The 22,974-nt window shown below is 39.1% G+C and overlaps 1 protein-coding gene across 1 annotated transcript in view; it reads right to left on the bottom strand.

Moving 5' to 3' along the window:
• The window catches only part of GABRA6 (gamma-aminobutyric acid type A receptor subunit alpha6), a 29,394-nt gene extending 6,901 nt beyond the window's left edge, over positions 1–22,493 (bottom strand). Inside the window, exons 1-8 of the mRNA XM_077823949.1 lie at positions 22,456–22,493; positions 22,121–22,239; positions 21,541–21,608; positions 19,873–20,093; positions 19,703–19,785; positions 18,371–18,514; positions 17,774–17,926; positions 12,765–13,024 (exon numbers count right to left, since the gene is read on the bottom strand). Coding sequence (XP_077680075.1) covers positions 12,765–13,024; positions 17,774–17,926; positions 18,371–18,514; positions 19,703–19,785; positions 19,873–20,093; positions 21,541–21,608; positions 22,121–22,239; positions 22,456–22,493 — 1,086 coding nt within the window. The remainder of the gene's footprint in view (positions 1–12,764; positions 13,025–17,773; positions 17,927–18,370; positions 18,515–19,702; positions 19,786–19,872; positions 20,094–21,540; positions 21,609–22,120; positions 22,240–22,455) is intronic.
• Between the last annotated feature and the right edge of the window lie 481 nt (positions 22,494–22,974).

Here is a 22,974-nt window from a genome sequence, read left to right as displayed (position 1 = left end):
AGAAGCTGATAGCAGAAAAAGGTTCTACGTATAATGTTGTGCTACCATTATTATATATGGGGGTTGGGTGAGGGAAAGACAATTGATCAGAAGAGAAACCAGAGAGAAAAGACAGATGAGAGAACACAGAAGAAAAGAGATTAAATAGACATAAATACTTCTCTTCTACGTCAGTGCCTCAGCTTATAAGGCCAAATTCTACCCTCAGATATGTGCACACAAATCCCATTGGTTCCAACAGAAGTTGTATACAGATGGCTGAGGACAGACATTTTCTCTAAAAGTAGGATTTTTTTTAGAACTGCCACTTTTTTATAGCATAATCTATGTTTAATAAAAATGAAACCCTGCTGTTTCTCATAATTTGCAGAATAGCACTGGCCATCACTGATCACTGACATCAACATCTGTTCTTCCATTGTTCCCCTTGCCAAACTACCCCTTTCCGAACCCAACCAGGCCATGAAATCCATAAATTTCAGACAGACCCACTGATGCATTCTGTGTTTGCCTTCCTTATAAAGGATCCAGACAATGCCCAGTTCATTGTCAAATGTTTTCCTACCCTGCTTGATTCAGAAAGACTGAAAACAGGTTGACTGTGCTTATTAAGCATGGATGAACTCTCCTGGGGCTCCTTAACCACCAAGGAGATATCTATGCTCAGTTCTATCTTAATTCTCTCTCAATTCCTGCCCCTGAAGTTTTTCTACCATGTGAGTCTGTTATTTGTTATTTATATTACCTTAGCAAGTAAGAGCCTTAGTCATAGACAAGAATCCTATTGTGCTGGTTGCTGTAGAAACACAGAACAAATGACAGACCATACCCCAAAGAGTTTACAATCCAGTGGATTCACTGATACTGCTCAGTTCTGTCTACTATCATCATAGCTAGGCTTGAGGCTTACAGAAACTGAGGAAGGAAGGTGTCCCAAGAACCTATGTTCAGGGTTATGGATAAAAATATTGGCACTTAAATTGAGTATAATCTCTGTGGATGTGAATTAGTGAAAACCTACAGAGCTTTTTCCATCATCCTCTGCAGAAATAGAATGACTGAAAGTGATGACTGAAGTCTTCAACAATTTAAATATCATTAGATTAAGAATACTTGTATTGTAAAACAGAGTTGTGATATTACTTCTTCACACAATGCACAGTCCAAGCACAGTCAGCCTGCAGCACTCTTTGGCAGGGGATGTTGTGCAGGCTAAAAGTATAACTGGTTTAAAAAGAGAATTAGATAAATTTATGGAGGATAGGCCCATCAATAGCTATTAGCCAAGATGGTCAGGGATGCAACTCCATAATCTGGGTGTCTTCTAACTGCCAGCAACTGGGACTGGACAACACTTACCCTGTTCTTTTCATTCCCTCTGAAGTATATGGCACCGGCCACTGTCAGAAGTCAGGAGACTGGGCTAGATGGACCACTGTCTGACCCAATATGGCCATTTCTATGTTTTTATATTTGAATTGTGTAGCACAGTAAAATGCTGTTGGCTGTCTAATTTTGGTGACAAAACTCTGCAAAATTCATTATTTGGACATTTATTTTTATGACAATCATTCATTTAAGAACATCCCAGTGTCTTATTGTAGAAGTTTTATGGCTTGATTCTTCAGCTGCTCCATGCATTGGACTTCATTTCAATGCAGAAGCTGCAGGATTGGGCCTTTAGCATATTAAGAGATGAGCATATGTTGAAACAGTTATTCTATTTGATGGTAATCTATAGTTAATATCATGCACTTACGGATAACCAGATAACCTGGTATTGACAATATGTCTTATGTTTGCTAAACAAAAGGGATGTAAAAGAATTATCTTCTTAGTATTCCGTATCACTGCTAGAGTATGAAAGAGAACCGCACACTTCTCACAAAGGCCAGATTCTGCTCATGGATGCACATGCTGATTTCCCATTAAAAATCGATGGAAGTTGTGTATGTGTATCCTCCTGCAGAATTTGGTCTAAAAAGACAAACAGAAGGCAGTGGGGAAAAATAAGCTTCTATTTGCACAATAGATAATGCTTTTTTTTTCTCTCTCTCTCTCTGTTTCTACCCCCCCGCCCCCGTTTCTTTCCTGAATCCCAAGCCCCCTGCCCACACTATGTCAAGTAACTGAAGAGTAACATGTTTTGCAGATGGATTATCAGTGGCATACATACTGTGGGGCTATGTCTATCTGGAACACAGATGTTTGATTTTTGTATTTTCCAGTTACACTGCAAGCAGCACACAGGTTTGAAGGGGGGATCATCCACAGATGTGTCACAGAAAAAGAAAGAGGGTTATCCATGTGCACTGGCACTAATCATAATAATCCTTCTCTCTAAACAGACTGACTGTTTGAGCCTGAGCTATTACTTTCGCTCAGAGTCACTATCCCATTCTGCTTTTCTGCCCTGCTTTCGAAACTGCAATGTTGCTAGACACACAATGTGGTTTGTCTTAGCTTTAGTCTTTCCCCAGTGCAGGCGAATTCTTTTTAAAAAGTGTTTGTTATTTCATCATATCACTTGTCAATAAACAGCATTCTGACATATATAGATCAGACCAAATTCTGCCTTGAATTACACTGGTATAAATCAGGATTCAGTACACTGAAGTCGTGGAGGTACCATGGTGTCTAGCTGGTCGAAATGGGTGTATCTACACAGCCCAGGTAAACAGGCTAGCGGGGCTCACAAGAGTGTTCTAAAAATAACTGTGTGGACACTGCTTTGAAGTTGCTGCTCAGGGCTGCTGCTTAGGCTCCAAAGCCCATCCCATTTCCTAGGCTTCAGAGCCCAAGTTCCAGCCCAAGCTGCAACTTCAAACCGCTGTTTCTAGAGCACTAGCCAAGTCCTGCTAGCCCCAGTCTGTCAACCCAGGCTGGGAAGCTCGCTCCCCCAGGGTGTGTAGACATCCATAGTGAAAAGAAAAATAGGCCCACTGTTTGCTGATGATGCTTTGGCAGAAGGTACACTAACTTTCCTTCTATTCCTCCCTTGTTAATGCAAAGATAGGAAATCCCTTTGTATAAGGAGTTGGTTGAGGGGAGGGGAGGTGGTGATTTTGTCAATGGGTTTATTAAATCTTTGTTATATTTACATTGCTACAAGGCTGGGTTATCTGCAGGTACTTGCCGGAGGTTGTTTATTGGAGGGTGTATTTTTAAGAGTGAAGTATTCCCAGAGCATGGTGTGGCCAGTTCTTTATTTAGTATAGCACAAATTTTAAGAAATAAGTATCCCTAACCATAGGTGCTGGAACGAGGGCGGGGGGGCAGGGTTGCTGCCACATCCCCCTGGCTTGAAGTGGTTTCCATCATATACAGGGTTTACAGTTTGATTCAATGGCTCTCAGTATCCCCACTATACAAATTGTTCCAGCACTGCTGTCCCTACATGCCATGAAAAAACATGCTCTTCACATCAGATGATGATACAATTGGGGGATTTTTGCCACCACAAAATACAGGAGATTCCTTTTATTTTAACTTCTCCCTTACTTTCAAGGGCCCACCTGTATATCTTCATTTAGCATTGCATTCACAGAATCCTTGATCACAGATTCAAGGTGGAATATATTAATTAGTCCCAATTCTTGGGTCCTGTTGAGCTGTGCTCAGCAGAAGACATAAAAGGAGAGAGACAAGATAGTTTTATGCTCCCAACCCTGGACCTAGGCAGTGGCTGGATGGCAACTGGAGCAATTAAAAGGAGCATCCGATTGCTTTAAGTTACACCTCAGTGGCCTATTCCAGCAGCCAGGAAACATTATTGCTCCAGCAGTTAATGGCCAGTTCCTTGGACATCCCCCATACACTGAGGAACATGAGGTAGAGCTGGTATAACTCTCTGGAGGGGAAACCTCAAATAGCTGCTTAAACCAAATTAAAGATTCCTGTTTGCTACTTAAGCAATGCAAAAGGGGCAGATAGAAGCCTAGGACTTGGTCTGATGTGTTGCAATGGTCTGTCTTTACCAACACTATCATTGTAAATTATTCTCCAGTTTATAATACAACTTTTTCTCAGCTACCAATGAAGACTACCCAGAGACCCTGGCCAAAGGAAGAGCAGCAAGAGGAGGCAACAACCTGTGGCTCTCATTCAAATTAAATTGATAAAGTTTGTGTGGGGGGATGGGGTTCTGTGACAGCTAAGCTCTGAGTAGTTGCTGCAGTTATTAATTTTCTCTATTTGGATTTTCCCTTTTGAGAGTTTTCTTTGACAAGGAGCATTGAGCTTAGGGTTCAGTGGTGAAATTTGCCCAAAACACTAAACAGAAAGAAAATATATGAACTATTACAACTAGCAAGCTATGTTAATCCCTGATTTTATGGACTAGAATAAAGCAAACTTGTCCAGCGCACCTAAGACAAAATCTCAAACACTGTTAGCTGAGTTGACAAATTGCAAAAGAAACTGGCTTCTTTACATGGCCTCTTTGCTGGCAGTGCAGATTTGTGATGTTGCAGCACAATGAAAAACATTGCCCCATGCCTGCAGTCTGACCCATGCGTGTGGACCTTTGCACAATGACTCAAAACTAAACAGGAGGTGCTGTATGGCATAGAGTAGTAAGGTGCAGTCTAGGACTAACTAAGGTCATACAACTAAACTAATTTATACTCTTTGGATGCCCACAAAGCAGCCACGAGTCTATTCCATCCAGATACTGATCTCCCTCAGTTCTCATTGACTTTGCTAGGGTTTTCTTGGCACAACTCAGGAAGCTCTCAGCAAATTGCAGGATCAGGCCCTTACCTCCAGTTAGAAAAGATAAAGCAAATACCGCTTTGGAATGTATGCAATTCTGTGTTCCAGCCTTCTCTGTTTTTATAGGAATGCTGTGTGCGTATTATTAATTTTGTGTGTATACTTTTCTCTGGATATTTTTAATTAAAAATCACTTTGAAATTATCTATGAATCTGCCTTCCTTTGTACTGCGGATATGTGATTTTGCTGTCAGTGCAGCTTGTAGCATGGCACTAAAATGAGCATCTTATGTATGTGCCTGGATACAACAAACTTTAAAACAATTCGTACTTGTTCTTATTGCTGTCTTCTTTGCTCACTTAAGATTATGTACTTTTCCTATCAGTACAGTGAAGTAAAAAGAAAATAATGGCAATAAACTCTAAACTTTCAGATAGAAAAATGTGATAGTTCTTATTTCCTTTATAATTTACTAGGCTAAGGATATAGAATTTTGCTGTCATCACACTGGAATAAAAATGAAATTAGTGCCAAAGCTCAATATGCCTGGACAAGCATTAAAGAAGAAAAAAGCATATCTCCTACTCTTTTCCCCCTTTCCTTCCTATGAATATGTGACATTCCTACCAGTGCTACACAATATAAATGAAATCACTAACTAGTGGCCTGAAATCCTCAAAGATTATTCAAGGGCCATTACGAGTGTTAGGTACCTGACTGTTTTTGAGGATCTGAACCCTAGACACTATAAGACTTAGATAATAATAATTAATAATTGATAAAGCTTTCTTTCTTATTTTTATTTGTTGACCTAATGGCAAAAGGACTCTAAGGACACTCTTTTAGATCCCAGTGACACAGATATACATTTAAAACCAAAACACCATTGAAAATATTAAATCTATTTCCAAATTGGGCCAGATTACTGAGCCTTTACTCACACTGGTGAACACTTACTCATACGAGTAGTTCCAATGAAGTCAACAAGACCAACCTTTTGAGTAACTGCTTACCAGTCAGTATAAGAGGTTCACTGTCTGGCCCTCGATTTAATAACCTTCTCTCCAAAGTTCTACATTGCTCCCAACATCTGTTGATTCCATCACCAACATGTAAAACAGGTAAGGAATTGGCATAGTTGGGCCCACAGCTGTTACTAACACTATTAACATCTGCAGAAGAAACACAGAACTCCAACATCACATCTCAGCAGGTAAAAAAAGGCTCTTTTAAAGATTTACGATCTTGCTATATCAATGCAGTTCCATGATACGACACATCAAAATGCAGATTGACACTGCAGAGCCTCTGACAAAATATATTTATTTTATGTTATTTATGTTAAATGATTAAAGCCACATTTTGCTCTTAGATACACTGGTGCCAACCCAGCAATTTAAATGGAATAATTCTGAAATGGCCCCTGTGGAACTGTGAGCAGAAGGCAGTCTCTCCACTTACTTTGTGCAATCTTTGCAGCTTTTATACAAAAACAACTGATATTCCTTCATTCCTGTGCAATCATATTTGTTTTGTCCTATTTTAAGATGTGCTGCTGTGACTACTGAGATCAGACTGCAATACTGTGCAAAAATGTGTAAATGCTAGTGGGGGAAAACCCTCATATCTTGAAATGCAAGACATTTAAAATATATTTGTGTTTGATTTCAGCTGTCTCTTCTCTCTCCCATCCCTATTGCCCAGCTCTGTAGCTCTAGGAAACATGGAAGACATGTGGATACAAATGATAATCAGTTACTTGCCCTCTCCTTTCAGCCACATCAGGATACTCATTAAACATGTCCAATATATTCTGATTGATGTAATCACAGGGAACTAAATCCTTTCTACTGGAAAGACATCAGGCTCCTCTACACTTGAGGAATGTTGCTTAAAGACAGAATAAGAATCCTCTGCTGTCTGAGCCATATCACTTTGTGGCTTAGGAAAAAGAGCTGTTTGAAAAAACAAACAGCAAAAAGCTTTCACAAAAATATTGAATTGGAAAGTGTTTTTATTTGTTTGTTTATCAAAATGTCATCAAAAATTCTGACCAGCTCTATATAGGAAATAATCCCTGTTAAACTCTGTGACTGTCATGCTGCAAAAGCTCTTGGATACTGTACAACAGCATGCACACCAAGTGACTTTGGTCCCTGTCCTTTTCTATACTGGGGGACCCTGGCTCCCTCTTGAAGTCAATGAGATGCCAGAGGGTTCTGTGAGGCACCCAGGGACCCATGCAACACTTTCAGAATCTGAGCCTACTAAATAAAGAAAGCTGTGAAGAACCAAACAATATGATTCATATTTAAAACACACACATTTTAAATGGAATACAATTGAAACGCTGCCCTGCTTTCCTATGCTATTGGTACTGAATTTGCTTCTGATATGCTAATTGTAATTGTAATTATAAAAGCAAATGTAATTACTGTAAGAATAAAAATGGGCTTCCATCAGGGTCCAGATGCATTCTCAGCTGGTGGCTGTCATATATTGGAGTGGAATGCCCACAGTTTTGTATTTCACACAGAGATCACCTGCAGCTGACAAATACAATGAGCCAAATTCGGCTCTGAGCTAGCTGAGGGAAATTCATAGTGACTCCTTGGCAACCAGTGAAGTCACTCTGGGTTTGTATCACTTCACTGAGAGCAGAATTCAGCCCACTGTATCTAACAGTCCAAGAACTTATTGGAAGTTTGCAGCAACTCTACTGAGTATGACAAAATAGAATTTGGCCCTGTGCCTTCTCTATTTTTAGATTAGAGGTTTGGTGGAGCATTATGTAATAACATATTAGTAAGAGATTTTGAATAAAAGAGGCATTTAAACAAAATTAACTATCTTAAAGGGTGAGAGGGACACTTTTAATATATTTTGAATGATTTTTGTAGTAGACAAAGTTAGATTTGGAACTGTAAAAAATTGAACGTATTCTGAATCCACTTTAACTTGCTGGGTTTAAAACTATTCAAGCAACTAAAGCTTTCAAATGACTCTGAATTTTAATCAATACTAGATCTTCTCTCTCAGGTCTTGTCTGCTACAATGAAACGTTTGGGTGCAACTATCTCATCGTTACTATACCACCAGTGGAAGTGTTTGTGTAGACAGGGGCATACACACCACTATCTCACTTAGCCTGGTTGGGGCAGGCTTAGAGAACATATTGGCAAAAATGCTGGTGTCTTATTTACCCTGTAACTCACCCCATTATTACCACTAATGAAATTGTATTGGTAGCACTGAATGATTCCCAGTCTAACACAGACACAACCCTTTTATATTTTCTGCTCCTGGACTCTTCAGTAACTAGCCCAACCTTAACATTCTCCATCAGCTTTCACTGTCCAAGGAGTAAGTTCAATAAAGACAGAAGGCAGATAGCACTCTTCCTTCTGACACAAACACTGCTCACTACATTTCTCCTCAAACTCCCAATTGATAAAACTAAACCCCTGGCAATTATCAAAAAACACAAGAAAACCCACCATTATAGTGGAAGAAAGGTTTTTTTTTTCTTTGAGGGAGAAATAATAGACCAGAACAAAAAAGGAGACAAGAAGATCTGAGGGCATAAGAAAACATGAAGATTTTTAATTAAGGGGTTTCTTTTAATCACATGAACTTGGTGGCTACTTAGGAAGGTGGGGGTTTAGAGAAAAAATTTCCTCTTTAAAACATTGTTGAGGAAGAATAGCACAGGGCCTTGTTAAAAAAAATTCTGAGACACACAGAGGACATCTTAGAAAAGACAGAAAGTCCTGCAACAATATTATACAAGGATCTAGAACAAGAAGAAATAGACTTTGCAGAAATCAGAGAGAAAAGGAACTGTAAAAGAAAGCAATGATATGACTTAGAATCAGATAAGGAGTAAGGAACCAAAGCATAAGAACTGAATAAAAAACAGAAGGGGCAGGATTCTAGAAAGAGAAGGAAAAAGAGACAAGACAAATAGGAGAGTGATATAGCAGTAGTATACAAAACACAGACACACCCTCCTTAATGACATTCTAGATCCTATTAACTCCCCTTGAGCCAGGGCTGCCTTCTTACAAGAATTTTTTCCCAGCATGCCTTTATAGGGGTCAGCCCTTTAAATCTGACAGAGCCAAGCAGCTGCAGTCCTAAACAAGCCACTTTTGTAAGTGCTTACTACATCTCCTTCTTCTAGTTCATAAGAACTCTTGATTCTTGTTGTGGTTTCCCTTGGTTTTCCCTTTCCTGTTGCTGAGGAGATGGGTACATCCTTATGCCAAACAAGCAGGGTGGAACTGGAACAATATTCTACAGCTATAAAAAGTGACTGCTGACTCTCTAAAGATACAAACTCTGGATTTCGGCTTGGGGAGAAGGTCTATGCACTGCTCTTTGCAACCTTTTAAAATTTGGAGACTTTTGAATAGGGCTTATATTATTTGCTTGGTTGGTTTTTGCTTCTTTCCTAGTTCTAGATGCCATGTATGACTTGTAAATAGCTCTGTTAAGGAAAATATTTGTAGACTGTGTTTCTTAGGTATTTTACTACTCACTTGCTGGCTTTTATTGTTAAAACGGTGAAAAAAGAGGAATGTATTGATTGTACTTACTTCTACACTTGTTTGTGATTTAAACCCTTGAGAGGGAAACTTTACAGAGTGAGAGTTCAAACTTCTTTGTTTGCTTTATTGATTCCTTCAAGGTCAGACTTTTAGCCTGTGTTCAGATCGGGCTGCAGTGGTATGGAGAATATGTAAATCTCTTCAGCAGCTGTAGGAGCCACCAAGCTTTCTAGAATCAAGCCCTGGTGTGACTGGGAAAGCAGCTATGGGGAGCCATGTCCTCAGCAGCCGGGCTCTCACTGCCTTTGCTTTGTAGCATCTGTTGCAGAGTCACCCCACAGCAGACTATGTAGAGGAGGGCAAACTGAAAAAAGTCACTTGCTGTAATCGCTTCAGTGTGAAGATAAATTGGCTGAATATGGGCCCTGTTTTGGGGAAGCTGAAACACCTCTGTGATCTGCACTAGAGCTCAAAAATAGGGTAGTTCCTCTGTGAAAGGTAATGGCTCTGTAGCTCCTCTCCCTTATACAGATTTTGCACCATTCTAACTTCACTATAAGAGAGAGCAGAATCACACCCAAAACCCTGGATTGTACATTTCTGAAACCCAAGATGAGGACTTTGAGAACTGATGAAGAGGCTGAGAATAATGAAAGTGCTGACTGGATTTTGGTATTTGATTGAACAATTGCAACATGAATGTAATGTTCTTTTCACTAGAGACTCTTGAGTTAAAAATGGAAGAGTTCTGCTAAACTCTCTGTTCTGTGGGAGCTAAGGACACTCAGCACCTTGCAGGATCAGGCTCATGATGCCTTTGGCAATCAGTGCTGTGGGGGGGCCTCCTCACTGCTACTTCTGGGAACAGCAAATAGAAACTCCATTGGGCAAGTTTTCCTGGCAGGCCTCCATGAGCCACATTGTCTTATTCAAGTTCCACTGTATGTATCGGTGTCTTAAAAAAAAATGAGGCAAATGTTTGTCTACCTATGAAGAGGAGTTGGATCTTCTAATATAATTTTTTTCTTCTGGGATCTCAGAATTTTAATCATTGCAGTACTTACGTAAGTGTTTTACTGGATATAATTTGATGTCTCTGCCTAATGTGTTTGGACTCTAAATTGTGTAAAATTACATTTTTGTCTTCTCCAAGAACACAGGACTTTATGGACCATTATCACATTGTTCTTTTCTCCTCCTTCTGTCCTTTCTGAATTAATTTAATTGTTTATCTATAATGGACCCTCTACAGACCATATTATATTTTCTTTAGTATTCTATATATTTGGGTCTTTAAATGGAACAAATGATGAACAGCATTGATTCATTATTCAGGGATTCAGACCCGAAATATCTTTCCAGTTTAGGGTTCTTATTCTCATATAGTGATGTGCTTTCTGTTAATATTTTCTTTTACTGTGTCATGCAAGATGATCTATTTAACTTAGTATTTTGATATTTGCCTGAGTAATTTCCTGTGAAAAAGCTATATTTGAAAAAAAAGAGGACTAGGGATCTTTTAAAGTGCTCCTAGTCTTTAGATCTGTAGCATTTTCCTTTGTAGCATTTATTTGCTGTTACAATATACAGCCCGTAGGGTATGTAATGTCCTCAGTCAAATGATAATATTTCAGTCATAACAACTGAGCCTTTCTCAAATGTCATGACATTTGAAAAAAATTATTTTATCTGAACATTAACAAATATATTATCTGTTTTTATTGTAAGTTTTGATGAGGCAACTTATTATTAAGGGTTCTTAGAATAATAAAAATGTAAATGTTCTACATGCACATTTAGATTTACTTTATGTATATTTATTTACAAGTTTCATCAAAATTGAAAATCTACTTTTTCATTATCCATTATTGCAAACTTCTGCAAACTCTATCACACATTACTAGCTTTGCTCAAGTCAGTCTTGCTTGAGTTTTTTGCAGAGGTTCTTTAACCTCATTTTACACAATCTGGGCAGGAAAAAAAACATTCATTTTCTGAGTTGTTAATGTGTGATACGTTTTTTTTTAAACTTTTCTGAAAGACAAAAGATCTTATGAGAATCTTTTTTTTTTTTTTGTCCGTCTTTTCTGGAGTCTCATATTTTTTTCCCCAATGCTAAAACAAATCTTTACTAAAATACACTGAGGGCTTGTCTAGTTAGTGTGTGGCAAGCTGCGGTATAAACTAGAGTATGCTAGTTGTCCATGTACACCCTGCTAGCATGCATTAAAAGTTCTGTAGAACACTTTAATCTACTCTGCTTTACAGGAGTATATTAAAGCACACTAGGGAACGGCATACTAGTGCACTGTAGACTTGCACCCCAGCTTGCCACACACTAACTGTTTTTCTAGACGAGCCCTGAGATTTATGAGCCCAGTTCTTCTGCGACTGATGTTAAGGAAAATGTTGCTTTTCTATTTCAGTGGGGAGCAGCAACAGGCTGCCCAACAACACCTTTGTTACTAAATGGACCTTACTACTCATTAAATGGTTTTGGGCACACCTAGCCTATTACAGTTTTAGCTGTTTTAAAACACATTTAAATAGAAATGTTTTAGCTAGGGACTCTGAGATTTGAAATGGAGAAGAAGAATGGCTTTGTGGTTAAGGCAGTGGACTGGTATTCAAGAGAACTGGGTTCAGTTGTGCTACTCACTTTCTGGATTACCCTGGGCAAGTCCCTTAATCATTATGTGCCTCAGTTCCCTATCTGTAAATGGAGATGATGATAATACAGTATTAACTTACCTTGGATTAGTGTTGTGCATATAAATAAACTGAAGTTGGTGATAATGGGGGCCATATCATCACTTAGGGAGACTTGGTAGTGAAACTATTTAAAACCAATTTTCAACCATTTAACATATCTTGCTTCTGATAAGAGAAAGCATTTCTGTCTATCACATGTGCTGAATATTTACCCCTCTTCCTTTAAAACTGTATCTCTGTGTCTTTCTCAAAGCTTCCACCAACACAGCTCTTTATTCGAGTAACAGATGCCAAGTTTATGTAAAAGCTAATTCCCCTTCCCCCAGTTGACCCACTTATGGTATGTATATTACAGTGATCCAATAACCATCCAGCCAATGCATGCTCTCACTCTTTTTTGAACAGTGCCCTACAAATTCTGCAATCTTACTATGATGTAGTCCACATACAAGGGATTATTTCCGTGAATCACAGTACTTATAGCATTGCTTAAAGAAAGTATTTGTGTGTCACATTTGTCTAATGTTGTTTTTTCTTTAATTATCTTGCTTTATACAAATCAGAATGACCGAAGAAGAAGATCTCCACTTTATACAAACAACTGAAAATGAACTACTTTCACCGTCTGATGTTAGAGCAATAACTTCCTTGACATTTGCATGGATGTGACTCAGTTATGTAATCTGTTCCAAACTAAGATCACTTTAACATTGTTCAATTGTTTTGCGGTCACTACTTCAGCTGTCTCCTCCTATATGACGCTTATTATTAGAAAAATGAGCAATTACCGAGACCGTCTCGTCCTCTGCCGGTACAGTTGCTGCGGCTAGTACTGCTGTTAGTGCTGCTGCCCGGGCTGCCTTCCTCATTGCTCTCTGAGTCTGCAGGTTGGTAAAGTAGTTGACAGCTGCAAACTCGATAAGTGCAGAGAAGACAAAGGCAAAGCACACAGCTATGAACCAATCCATGGCAGTAGCATAAGACACCTTGGGCAAAGAGTGGCGGGCACTGATGCTTAAAGTGGTCATTGTTAGAACTGTCGTAATCCCTTTAAAATAACAGAATGAAAATCAAGGTATTAGGATTTTGCTTATATCCATATTGCTTACAAATTGTTATACATCTGTAGATTACACTTCCTATTGTTTCATTACTGTGCTCCCTCTCAGCTGATTAACAGATTGCAAAGTACTCCTTGTGCTTCAAATAGTTCATATTTGTATATCTAATCATAGTGAATAAGCCACCCTAGACTGTATGCCTTATTTGAAAATGGTACACAAATGTAAAGTTTAGATACCCAGCTACTGAGTAGGGATTCTTTCTAGAATGATGCTAAAACATGGACATAACAACATGCCTGGAAGCACCACTTTCTAGAGAAGGTATTTGCAGGAATGACATGAGGACCACACATGGCAATTCCCCTATAAGAAGGGAAGCGCTCAGATTTCAAAAACCTATTTTACCTATAGGTTAGTGAGCACCATCTATTGCTGTAATCCAGGTTAAAATACTATAATTTAGTGACATGTAATTTCAGCATCCTTCTCCCTCCTCCCCACCACCTTTGAGGTTACATTAGATGAACATAAAATGTCATACAGAATTCATGGGAATTCTGCATGAAGACCAGTGGCATGCTAGAGCCCTGAGGACTTTTAGATAAGAACAGGACGTGTCTGAGGAATAGTCCCATATGCAGCATTTTTATTTCTTTGTGGAAAAAAAATTACTGCCTAATTTGATCAAAGTGTTTGTAAGATTCACTAAGATATTTCATACATTTATGAGGACCCCCAGTTTGCATATTCCTAGAGACTTGTAGGTGTGGAAAACACCATAACCTTTAAGGTCCACATTTGTTCCAACAGAACAAGTCTGAACCTCTGTCTCTTGACCCACATTATGTTTTCCATGTCTTATGGCATACATATGCCTGATTAACCTTCTACTCATTCTTCCTATTTGAAGTGAGAATGGGTTGATCACTCACATGTTCCCCACAGATGCCTGATAGAACAAAGAGATTTCATGGCATGCAAGTTTCCAAAATCAATGTTCACTCTTTACTGTGGCAGGTGGGTCTGGGGATAGCATATATTGAAATAAATAGATTGCAGAACACTGCTTCTCTCCTCCCAGTGGTCAGGAAAGGGTGGGTGGGAAGGTAGAAAATGTTATGGTACGTTGTATTGATCATCAGTATGCTATGAATGATGCTGAGCAATGAGAATGCAGTGTCATCACATACTGATGTAACATCTCACTGCAGCTTCTGGACTATGTGAGTTGATTATTTTAGGTTCTCTCTGCAACTCTCTCTCAAGCTGCAGCTTGTCAACTATCTGCAGTTGAGTACCACTGTTCCAATGTCATAACCTAACACGTTTTTAATAAAATGCAAGTAGAAGATTTAAAAAAAAATAGTATCTCTCATCCCCCAAATCTGGCAGACATTTTTATAACAGGAGTATACATAAGCCTGAGGTATAATTCAATGCCAAAAGTCCATGTCTCACATGTGCACACAAATGAACTTTTCAAGATTACGTATGCTGAGATTAGAACATGGTCATGTGCTATTTAGCAATATTTAGTAATGTAATGATGGATTCAGTGTCTATAAATACTTATAACTACTGGAATTTAGATATTAAGAATCTGAAAGATTCCTATCAGTGAGGGCTGAATGATTTTAGAAGGTGATTTTCTTGAAATGCTCTGGATTGACAAAATTTGCTTTATCTAGCAGAATGCTAAAATACAGTTGAAAAAAATTGTACAATTGATATTTGCTTATTTTTGGCTCTAATTTTGAATATTTCTCAGTAAGTTTTAAGAGAGATTGGTTAACATAACTGTGTAAAATTCATTTTATTTCACTACTTTCACAATATAATTTTGCTTTAAGAATCTTTCCACATCTGAGATTTCAATGAATATGCTAGATCAACAGTCAAATTCTGGCTACCAGTGTGATACAAAAACAAGAGAAAGGTGACCATATCTATCTGTGCATAAAATTTTCCATCCTGAACCTATCAGCTAAAATTCATATAGAGGGGACTCTTTGTGAGGACTCTGAGACAGACATGGCATCTGGATGAAGTGGTGACACCAAGAACAGAGTAGGTTCTAAAGCTAAAGGATAACTTAGAAATACCCATGTTCTTTATTCCACTCCAGGGCAGGAGTAACACATATATAGGGAAATGCATATTGGGAACGCATGGCCCTTTTTGAGTACATAGCAGTACAAAGGAGTACTACTGTACCTGAGATGGTTCTGCCTACCACACTGTTTCTTTCAGAGGGTTCTAGCAAGCAGATCTTTATGACTCCTGCTTCTTCATCTTGGGCTCACAGCATTCCTTATATTTGTAGACTGTAATCTTGCACCCCTTTTTGAGGGATTCAATCTGCTTACAATGTTGTCCCATTTATATAATATTGGAACTGGTTTTAGAAAACTAGCTTTAATCTCCCATCATTAATTTCTCCTTTCCCCCTCTTTAAACCTTTAATTTGGGGAAATTCAGATGACTTTTCTAGTCAAATTCACTTAAATACTAATTATAACATAAGTGTTTTCCAATGTTATACATAATGGGATGTCAGGCCTTCCATTTTAAACCTCTGATTTGTCACTGGGCCTGAAAATTTGCTCTAGGTAGCAAGGAACGGACCCCACAATCATTTTGCAGGTGAAACTCTCTGGAGTCAAGGCAGTTTTGTCTGAATAAAGACTGCAGATTCAGACTGTAATGGGGATAAATCCTTCAGTCCTTACTCTGCTGAAACTTTCAGTATAGTCATTGGACTGAATGCCCTGAATAAGGAGTGATGGACTTGGTGGTTTTTTTTATACAAGGTGTCAGTCTTGGTATTACTAATTTTCAGCAAAACTGGCAATGGCATTTTCATTTACTGTGTTTTCTAAGAATATTCCTCTGCTCCTAATTCTGTATTTACTCGTCAGCCTGAAATAGCTCATAAGAGCTGTCATTTCAGATGTTTGTAAATATTTTTTTTAAAAAAATCAGTCTGAAGACCTATTTACCTAATAGACTGAGCAGTTCCAAATCACCCATTCAGCCTGTCAGGTGAAGAGTATACATTTCACCAAATATGCCATGATATGTTTCTGATCATCTGTAACTGTTCCATGAACAACACAGTACTGGGAGTTATTACTATGTATTATGATGTCAGATTGTCAGCCCACATTTGTTCTATACACACTGCACTTCAACAGCAATAAAGCACCCTTTATAATCTATTATATCAACTCATCCCAGTACATGATTATTCTTTACAGTTCTGTCTGAATGCTTAAGAAAATAAAAATTAATCTCCAAACTTTCAAAAGTGTCCTCTAATTTTGGGTTTCACGTTTTTGTTTTTTAGGGTGCCCAACTGCAGTTAGGATTGTAAGAATGAACAAGCATGCACAACTCTATTTCAAGTCAATGAAAGTTGTGTGCGCTTGGCACGTCTAAAAATTGGGCCCAAGGTGTCCATTGGCTCTAACATGCACATAAGTAGCTGTACGTATATTAATAGTTCCATTGCAGTTAAGTGAGACCCATAAAAAACAATCCTCCTCTCCCCTGAAGTTGGGCAACCAAAATTTTTGAAAATATGACCCTAGATCCTGCAGTCTTAGTATAAAAGGCAAATACAGGAGTTTGGTCAATACAAAGACTACAGGACTGGGCTCCAAGGAACTTACAATAATATACCTAGAGCTGGTTGAAAAATGATCTGGGGAAAAACGCATTAAAATTTACAATTTTTCTCCATTTTTCGCTGTAAATATTTTTGATGAGAATTTTTTGTCCAGCTCTAAGTATACTCCAGTCCTTCTCAACCATTTGGTTGGTAGAAGTTTTGTCTTTGATGTTGATGGGCATAGTACAGGTCCAAAATTAAGAATGAAGTAAACAGAAGAGTCTAAGTTACAAAAGCCAATATATATAAATGAGACATGAGAATCCAAAATATACAACTTGATAGTCCACCCATTAACCCAAGTCATCGGAGAGAAGGAGGCCCAGTGTCATGAGAGACATGCAGAGAAGAGAGCTTGTGATGGGGTTTCTGTTTGCATTTTGTCACTCTTTTAACATAACTTTTCATAGACTTCTCCAATTTAACACTATACGTTTACTTTTCATTAATTTTATAGGTAAACCTTTCTTTGAATCTAAGTATTGGTTTTAACACAACACAAATCAAGGGAAAACTTCTTTTCTCAAATCTGAATGGTGGATCTTAACTCTGAAATTCTCCGTGCACATATGCCTGGAATGTCTATGGACATTACACAGAAGAAATAGTCAAAACTGACGATGTAAATTTTCTGAGAACAGAATTATGTTCCCAGTAGGATTTTTTTAACATTATTGATTTGGTTTCAATATAATTATTTATTTTTGTTCCCTGGGATCCATTAGCTTTTTCTTTCTCTACTTAAAAACAAATTTCCATCACACTACAGTAGCTGTTCAATACTGTGGATTCAATACAACGAATTAATTTCATGGTAAAAACATTAATACCAGCCACAGTTCTTGCTGGAACAGATTCTTTGTTGATCCAAAACACAACTTGAGACAGGACTACAGTCATGGTGCATGGAATATATATCTGAATGAGATAGTAGCCTATTTTCCTTTGCAGATGAAAATAGAGCAGCTGAAGTGAATATTCACCTGCAACAAACAAGCAATGAAAGGCGATGAATAAATGGAATGATGACATGAGCTGTTGCAGAGACTTTAACACAGCATACCAAAAACTGTTCTAGCTGGAACAGACTCCTTATTAATCCAGAAAGACACCTGAGAAAGAATGACTGTCATAATGCAGGGAGTATAAATCTGTATCATGAAGTAGCCCATCTTCCTTTGCAAGTGGAAATAAACTGTCATTATTACGTATTCACCTGTTAGGAGACAAGTATGTCAGCATTATTTTGGCAATATATGAAAGAACGTTACTGGAGTAAACCTTGGAATGTCTTAAATTAATATGCTGTGTTTTGAGGAAAGCAGTGGCGATAATGGGCCTCCTACTATACGGTAAAGTTTAGCCGATCAATAGAAGCTAAAGTGAATCAACTGAGATAAAGGGAAAAGGTGAATCAGTTATTACTTTGATATGTTATTCTGCTACTGAAAAAGCAGCTTTCCTGGAAGTTGCATTAAACTTTGCCCACCCATGAGCAATATGTTGAAAATCAGTCTTTTGCAGGAAACAAACGAAACTTTTCAGCAATTTTAGTTAGGGGGAGAAGAGTAAACAGTTAAGAGATAAAAACGAGAGCAATTTAGTTGGTTTCCAATGAGTCTTTTATAATGTGTCAATTCTACATGAGGCTATGTCTTACCTGTGTTAGATTTAATTGTTTCACTAGACACTGTTTGTCCTATAAGATCATACTGGAGGAGACTGGAAGACTCTTGTGGTACTTCTACTGAATATAGAGGTCCTTTTTTCCATGTGTAAATGATTTCACTTTTTGGATAGGCGTCTGGGGTATCATGGAGGAAAGAATCGATAGTATTAATTATATTACAGTAGTGCCTAATGGCCAAAATAAATACGATGGCCCCACTATGGTAGGTGTTGTACAAACAAGGAGACTTGGTCCCTACCATTACAAGCTCTTTCTAATCTAATTAAAATTCAATTCTAATTAAGATTCAGCTCCTGAGCATAACAAACAGGATGGGGGAGAGGAAGGATGAGGGTAAATAACTTCTCCTTGTCAACCTTCCTCTTCCACCCTGGCTCCCATGTAGCTAGCATCTACACAGGACCCTTTTCTCCCATTTAGCAACATAAGAAGGGTAGACGGTAGTCATGCCCCGGTTGAGAACCCATAACATAGCCTAAGAACATGCCTCAGCTTGAGGGTTTTGAATTATGTTAAGGTTCTTTTTTATTCTAATTTTAAAATTCCCTATCAACTCATAATGCATTGTGCTCCCTTAATATTTGTCTTGTTTCCCTCAATAAATAAAAGGTGACTCTGTACCCATGGCCTTTGTATTTGTTTTCCCCCTTTTCTATATAGACTACAACCACCACCCATCTACCTACCATTAAAGGGCCTTATTAATAAACATAAGCTATCACTATGGCTCCCTGGGATGATGGTTCCCCCTTTCTCTGCATAAGCCCCCTCTTGATGTGTATCTGCCACATGTGGTTCTCTGAGACTGTCAGGGCCCTGAGAGTTATCCCACTTACTCTGCTATTGCCCACACTGGAGGGGTGGTTCCCTCCAGCTGAGGGCAGAAAGTCTGTTGATTGCAAGTGGTCATTTCAGCATATTTCTTCATTCAAAATATACCAGTTTCTTTAATTAGTGAGGGCATGTAATGATAATCTTTCTTCACTGCTAAAACAATAGATTTGTTTAAAAGGTACCAGTATAGACTTGGCTGTGTCAGAATGACAAAAAACAATTCAATTTATAGCCATGAGCTTGCTATGAGATCCACTAGCCTGGATTCCTCTGACTATGCAAAGCCCTGGTCCTAGTGGTATGCATGAGCAGATTCTGTTGTGGAATATGGGCCTATAGTTAGTTATCTCCCATTAAGGACTGCCCTAAGACCCCATTTTCAAGTTCTTAAAGTCACTAACAGGCCCTACATCCTGTTGTTCAAATATGGATATATATTAAAAAATCTGAAACTTTTACAAAACTTACAGCTCCCAAACTTCAATGGACAAGCATGCCCATCCATAGGGAAGTTTACCAGCCGCATGGGACAATCAGCATTAATGGTCAGTCTAAAATACATTAAAATAAATTGTACTCAGTTCCTTCATTAGCTGAAGAAAACAAGTTGAACGGGAAACAGCACAGTAGCATCTTACCTCATTGTATAAAGAATAGTTCCATTCTGCATAATTCTGAAAAGTTTGTTAGGAGTTGTCATATTATGAGCAATCGACTTTTTTCCATTTCTAAAAAAGGTATCTGGTGTCCAGATCTTACTGACCATTAAATTGTTCAATCTAAGAATTTCAGTTGGCCCACTAAACTTCAACCTCTCATCAGTCCATGTCTGCCGAAAGAAAACATCCATTGTGTATTCCTACAGGAAAACAAATCAATCAGAGGTCGTGGCCAACAGTACTGACCTACTATAACTCAGTGGAAGACAACACACATGGTAACCACATTTCATTCACCGCTGCTTAATCGTGTTAATCTTATTATCAAGTAGTTGCTAAAAAAAAAAAAGCCAGTCTATGAGAAAAATATCCTATTTTCTTACTATTTTAATAAAGAGCTGCAAATTAATCACTGAACAGATAATTTGATATGAATACAAAGAAAGTTCATTTTGCTCTCACAAAACATTTATGTATATAATTTATTTATATATATAATTCAAACAACTGCAATTGTAAGGAGATACAAATGTCTCATTTTATATGCTTTATAACTGCTAAAATAAACTCTCAGTACTTAGTGACAGTGAACAAAAAAGACACCCTAAATATCTCTTATGCAAATTATTTTGCATATTTGCGACAAAAATCTTATACATATTCATTATAGTGTGATTACACAGCGTGTCAAGTTACTTCATAGTACTACTGCAAATTAATGTTTGCAAAAACTTTTTTCTAATGTTCATGTCCAAACTTTTCAAGTAGGTGTGTCTAAAGTTAGTCTCCTAAATCCCTATTTAAGCACCTAAATAAGTTACTCAGAAGCCCAAATATAGACACCTAACAGTAACCACCCAAGTTAGACAACATACAGCCACTGTGACTCATAGCTGGAGAGCGAACACCATTTCTAGAATGAAAATATGCTTCATGATTATTTGGGGAGCATGGAAAATGGTTTAGTTTCGATGGTTTAAACTCTTGCTATTGGTTTCTATGCACGTTGTTGTAAACGAATAACTTTTATGGGAGTCTGCAGCTACCTGTATTCAGGTGCCGCGCCTTATAGCTTCGACTGCTCTACTGAGAAAAGGAAAAGATTGAGCTCATCAGTCTTCCTGAATTACTCATGTCTTTATTTTACTGTTTCCTAACACGCAGCCCTGCTGTAAAGCTATGCATTGTGGCACATATGCCTACAATCTTCTTAACGGTGCTTATGCATCTTTAACCAATCCTTCCTTTCATTCAACGCTCAGCAAATCAACAATTGCTCTCCTTGCTTTAGCTTGGGAAACAAACTTACTTGCAACACATTCCTCTCAAATTTTCCTTGCACATGCTGCCGAAATTGCACGGCCCGTTAGGTTGACAGGATTGTGGAACTAGCTATATGCAACCCAACAGTAAAATGCTCTCTGCTCGGTCCCTCAGAGACAGAGATTGTCAAGAAGATTAAACCTAGTAATCTGCTCTAATGACAGTCCACTCAGATGCCACCGTAATGAATCCTGAAAAACAAGACCAGGGCCAGGGACAAGCGAAGCTCCCGTGCTGGAAAGATCCCACGGTTTGTGTGGCGAGAATGCCAAAAAGGGAACCGTTCCTGGGGCCCGGGGGTATGTAATGTAGAATGAGTCTTACCATCTCCACGTCTGACACGGGGCCGAAGCTGGTCACATAGATATCCGTTTTGACTTCTGTAACAGCACCTAGCGGACATTCAAACAAGCTCTGAGCACTGCCAGGGTCCGACGTAAAGAGAGGTATGCTACCGCCAGGACTGCACTCAGCAGCCCGCATACCGACACAGCAACTTGCCTCGGGCAGGAGCGTGGCCCCCCGGGGCACCGCAAAGCTGCCCTTGAGGAACTTGTTCCCGAGTGCATTGCAAACCAAACGGTGTGCACGCGGGGACCGCTGTTCACGCTGACCTCCTGCTTCTGGATGTCTAAGGGTTTGTGTAAATCAAAAGCAATTGTTTCTCCTGTCAACAGCTCCATTATGAAGGGGTAATTAGGTGCAAACTTGAGACACATCTATATGGAAGGGGGGCGCGGGGTGGGAGGACACCTTCCGCTGGTGTGACTCTCCATAGGAGAAGAGGGTAGGAATCCAGGGCATGGACCTGTTTCCCTATCTCTAAGAACGATTTACTTTGCAACAACAGATAGGACACAAGAGGAGGGGAGAGCTATAGTTAAAGATACTGGGTTTCCTCTACCTCCAAATCCAGGTCGGAGCCTGTTGTCATATCCATCCAACAACTTATCCAGAATTCGGGTGATGTTTTCAGAGTACAGTTTCCCTTCATCAGTCTGGCTCCCCAGCGCCTTGTCTATACTGCAATTAACACACCAACAATGCCATCATCCAGCCACTCCTTCCCCTTCTGCGCAAAGTCAACGGTTGCTTTTCTTTAGCCAGGGCCGTCAGGGAAACACCAGGAAACGTACACCCCGCCACCCACCCTCTTTCCCCCACTGACTCGACCCCGGGCAGGGGAGTTGGGTTGCTTAGTCTTTGATTGTCTTTAGCATTGCTGAAGAGCTTACTCACCAGATAGCGATGCATATCCAAGAGAACAGCCAAGCCATGCTTCAGCACTGCGGCCAGGACTCCCAGATAGCCTTCCGCCTAGTCAACTGGAGCAAGTTCCAGAGCCCATCTTTCCCCCTCTCCCTGCGGTTTATGAGCTAAAAGTGCAGTTGTGCGGATGGACTTGGTTGTTTTCTCCCTCTTCTGGTTCCGCACCCTTTTGTGCGTGTGTGTGAGCGCGGTTTGATTTCCACACCGCGGTTCAGCCTCGTCTGGCTGTTTCAGTTGGGGAATTAGAGTTTGAAGGGACGGTGCACGGTCGGAGAGCAGTGACAATAATCGAATAAGGCATTAGGGGAGATTAAAAGGAAGAAATCCACTGCTAGTTTTGGCATGGAATTAGCAGGGACCCGTTAGGAAATCTGGAAAAGCGCTGGCATCTTGCTGATAGAGATTATGTTAGAAATGGCCTCAGCTTTTATTATTTTTGTGGTTCACAGAGAGATTATTATGCAGCTTCTGCATCATTAGAACTTAAAA

The sequence above is a fragment of the Eretmochelys imbricata genome, chromosome 8 (assembly GCF_965152235.1).
Source record: "Eretmochelys imbricata isolate rEreImb1 chromosome 8, rEreImb1.hap1, whole genome shotgun sequence".
NCBI classification, from domain to species: domain Eukaryota; kingdom Metazoa; phylum Chordata; order Testudines; family Cheloniidae; genus Eretmochelys; species Eretmochelys imbricata.
Note: the sequence above shows the minus strand (reverse complement) of the source record. Positions and strands in the feature narration are given on the sequence as shown.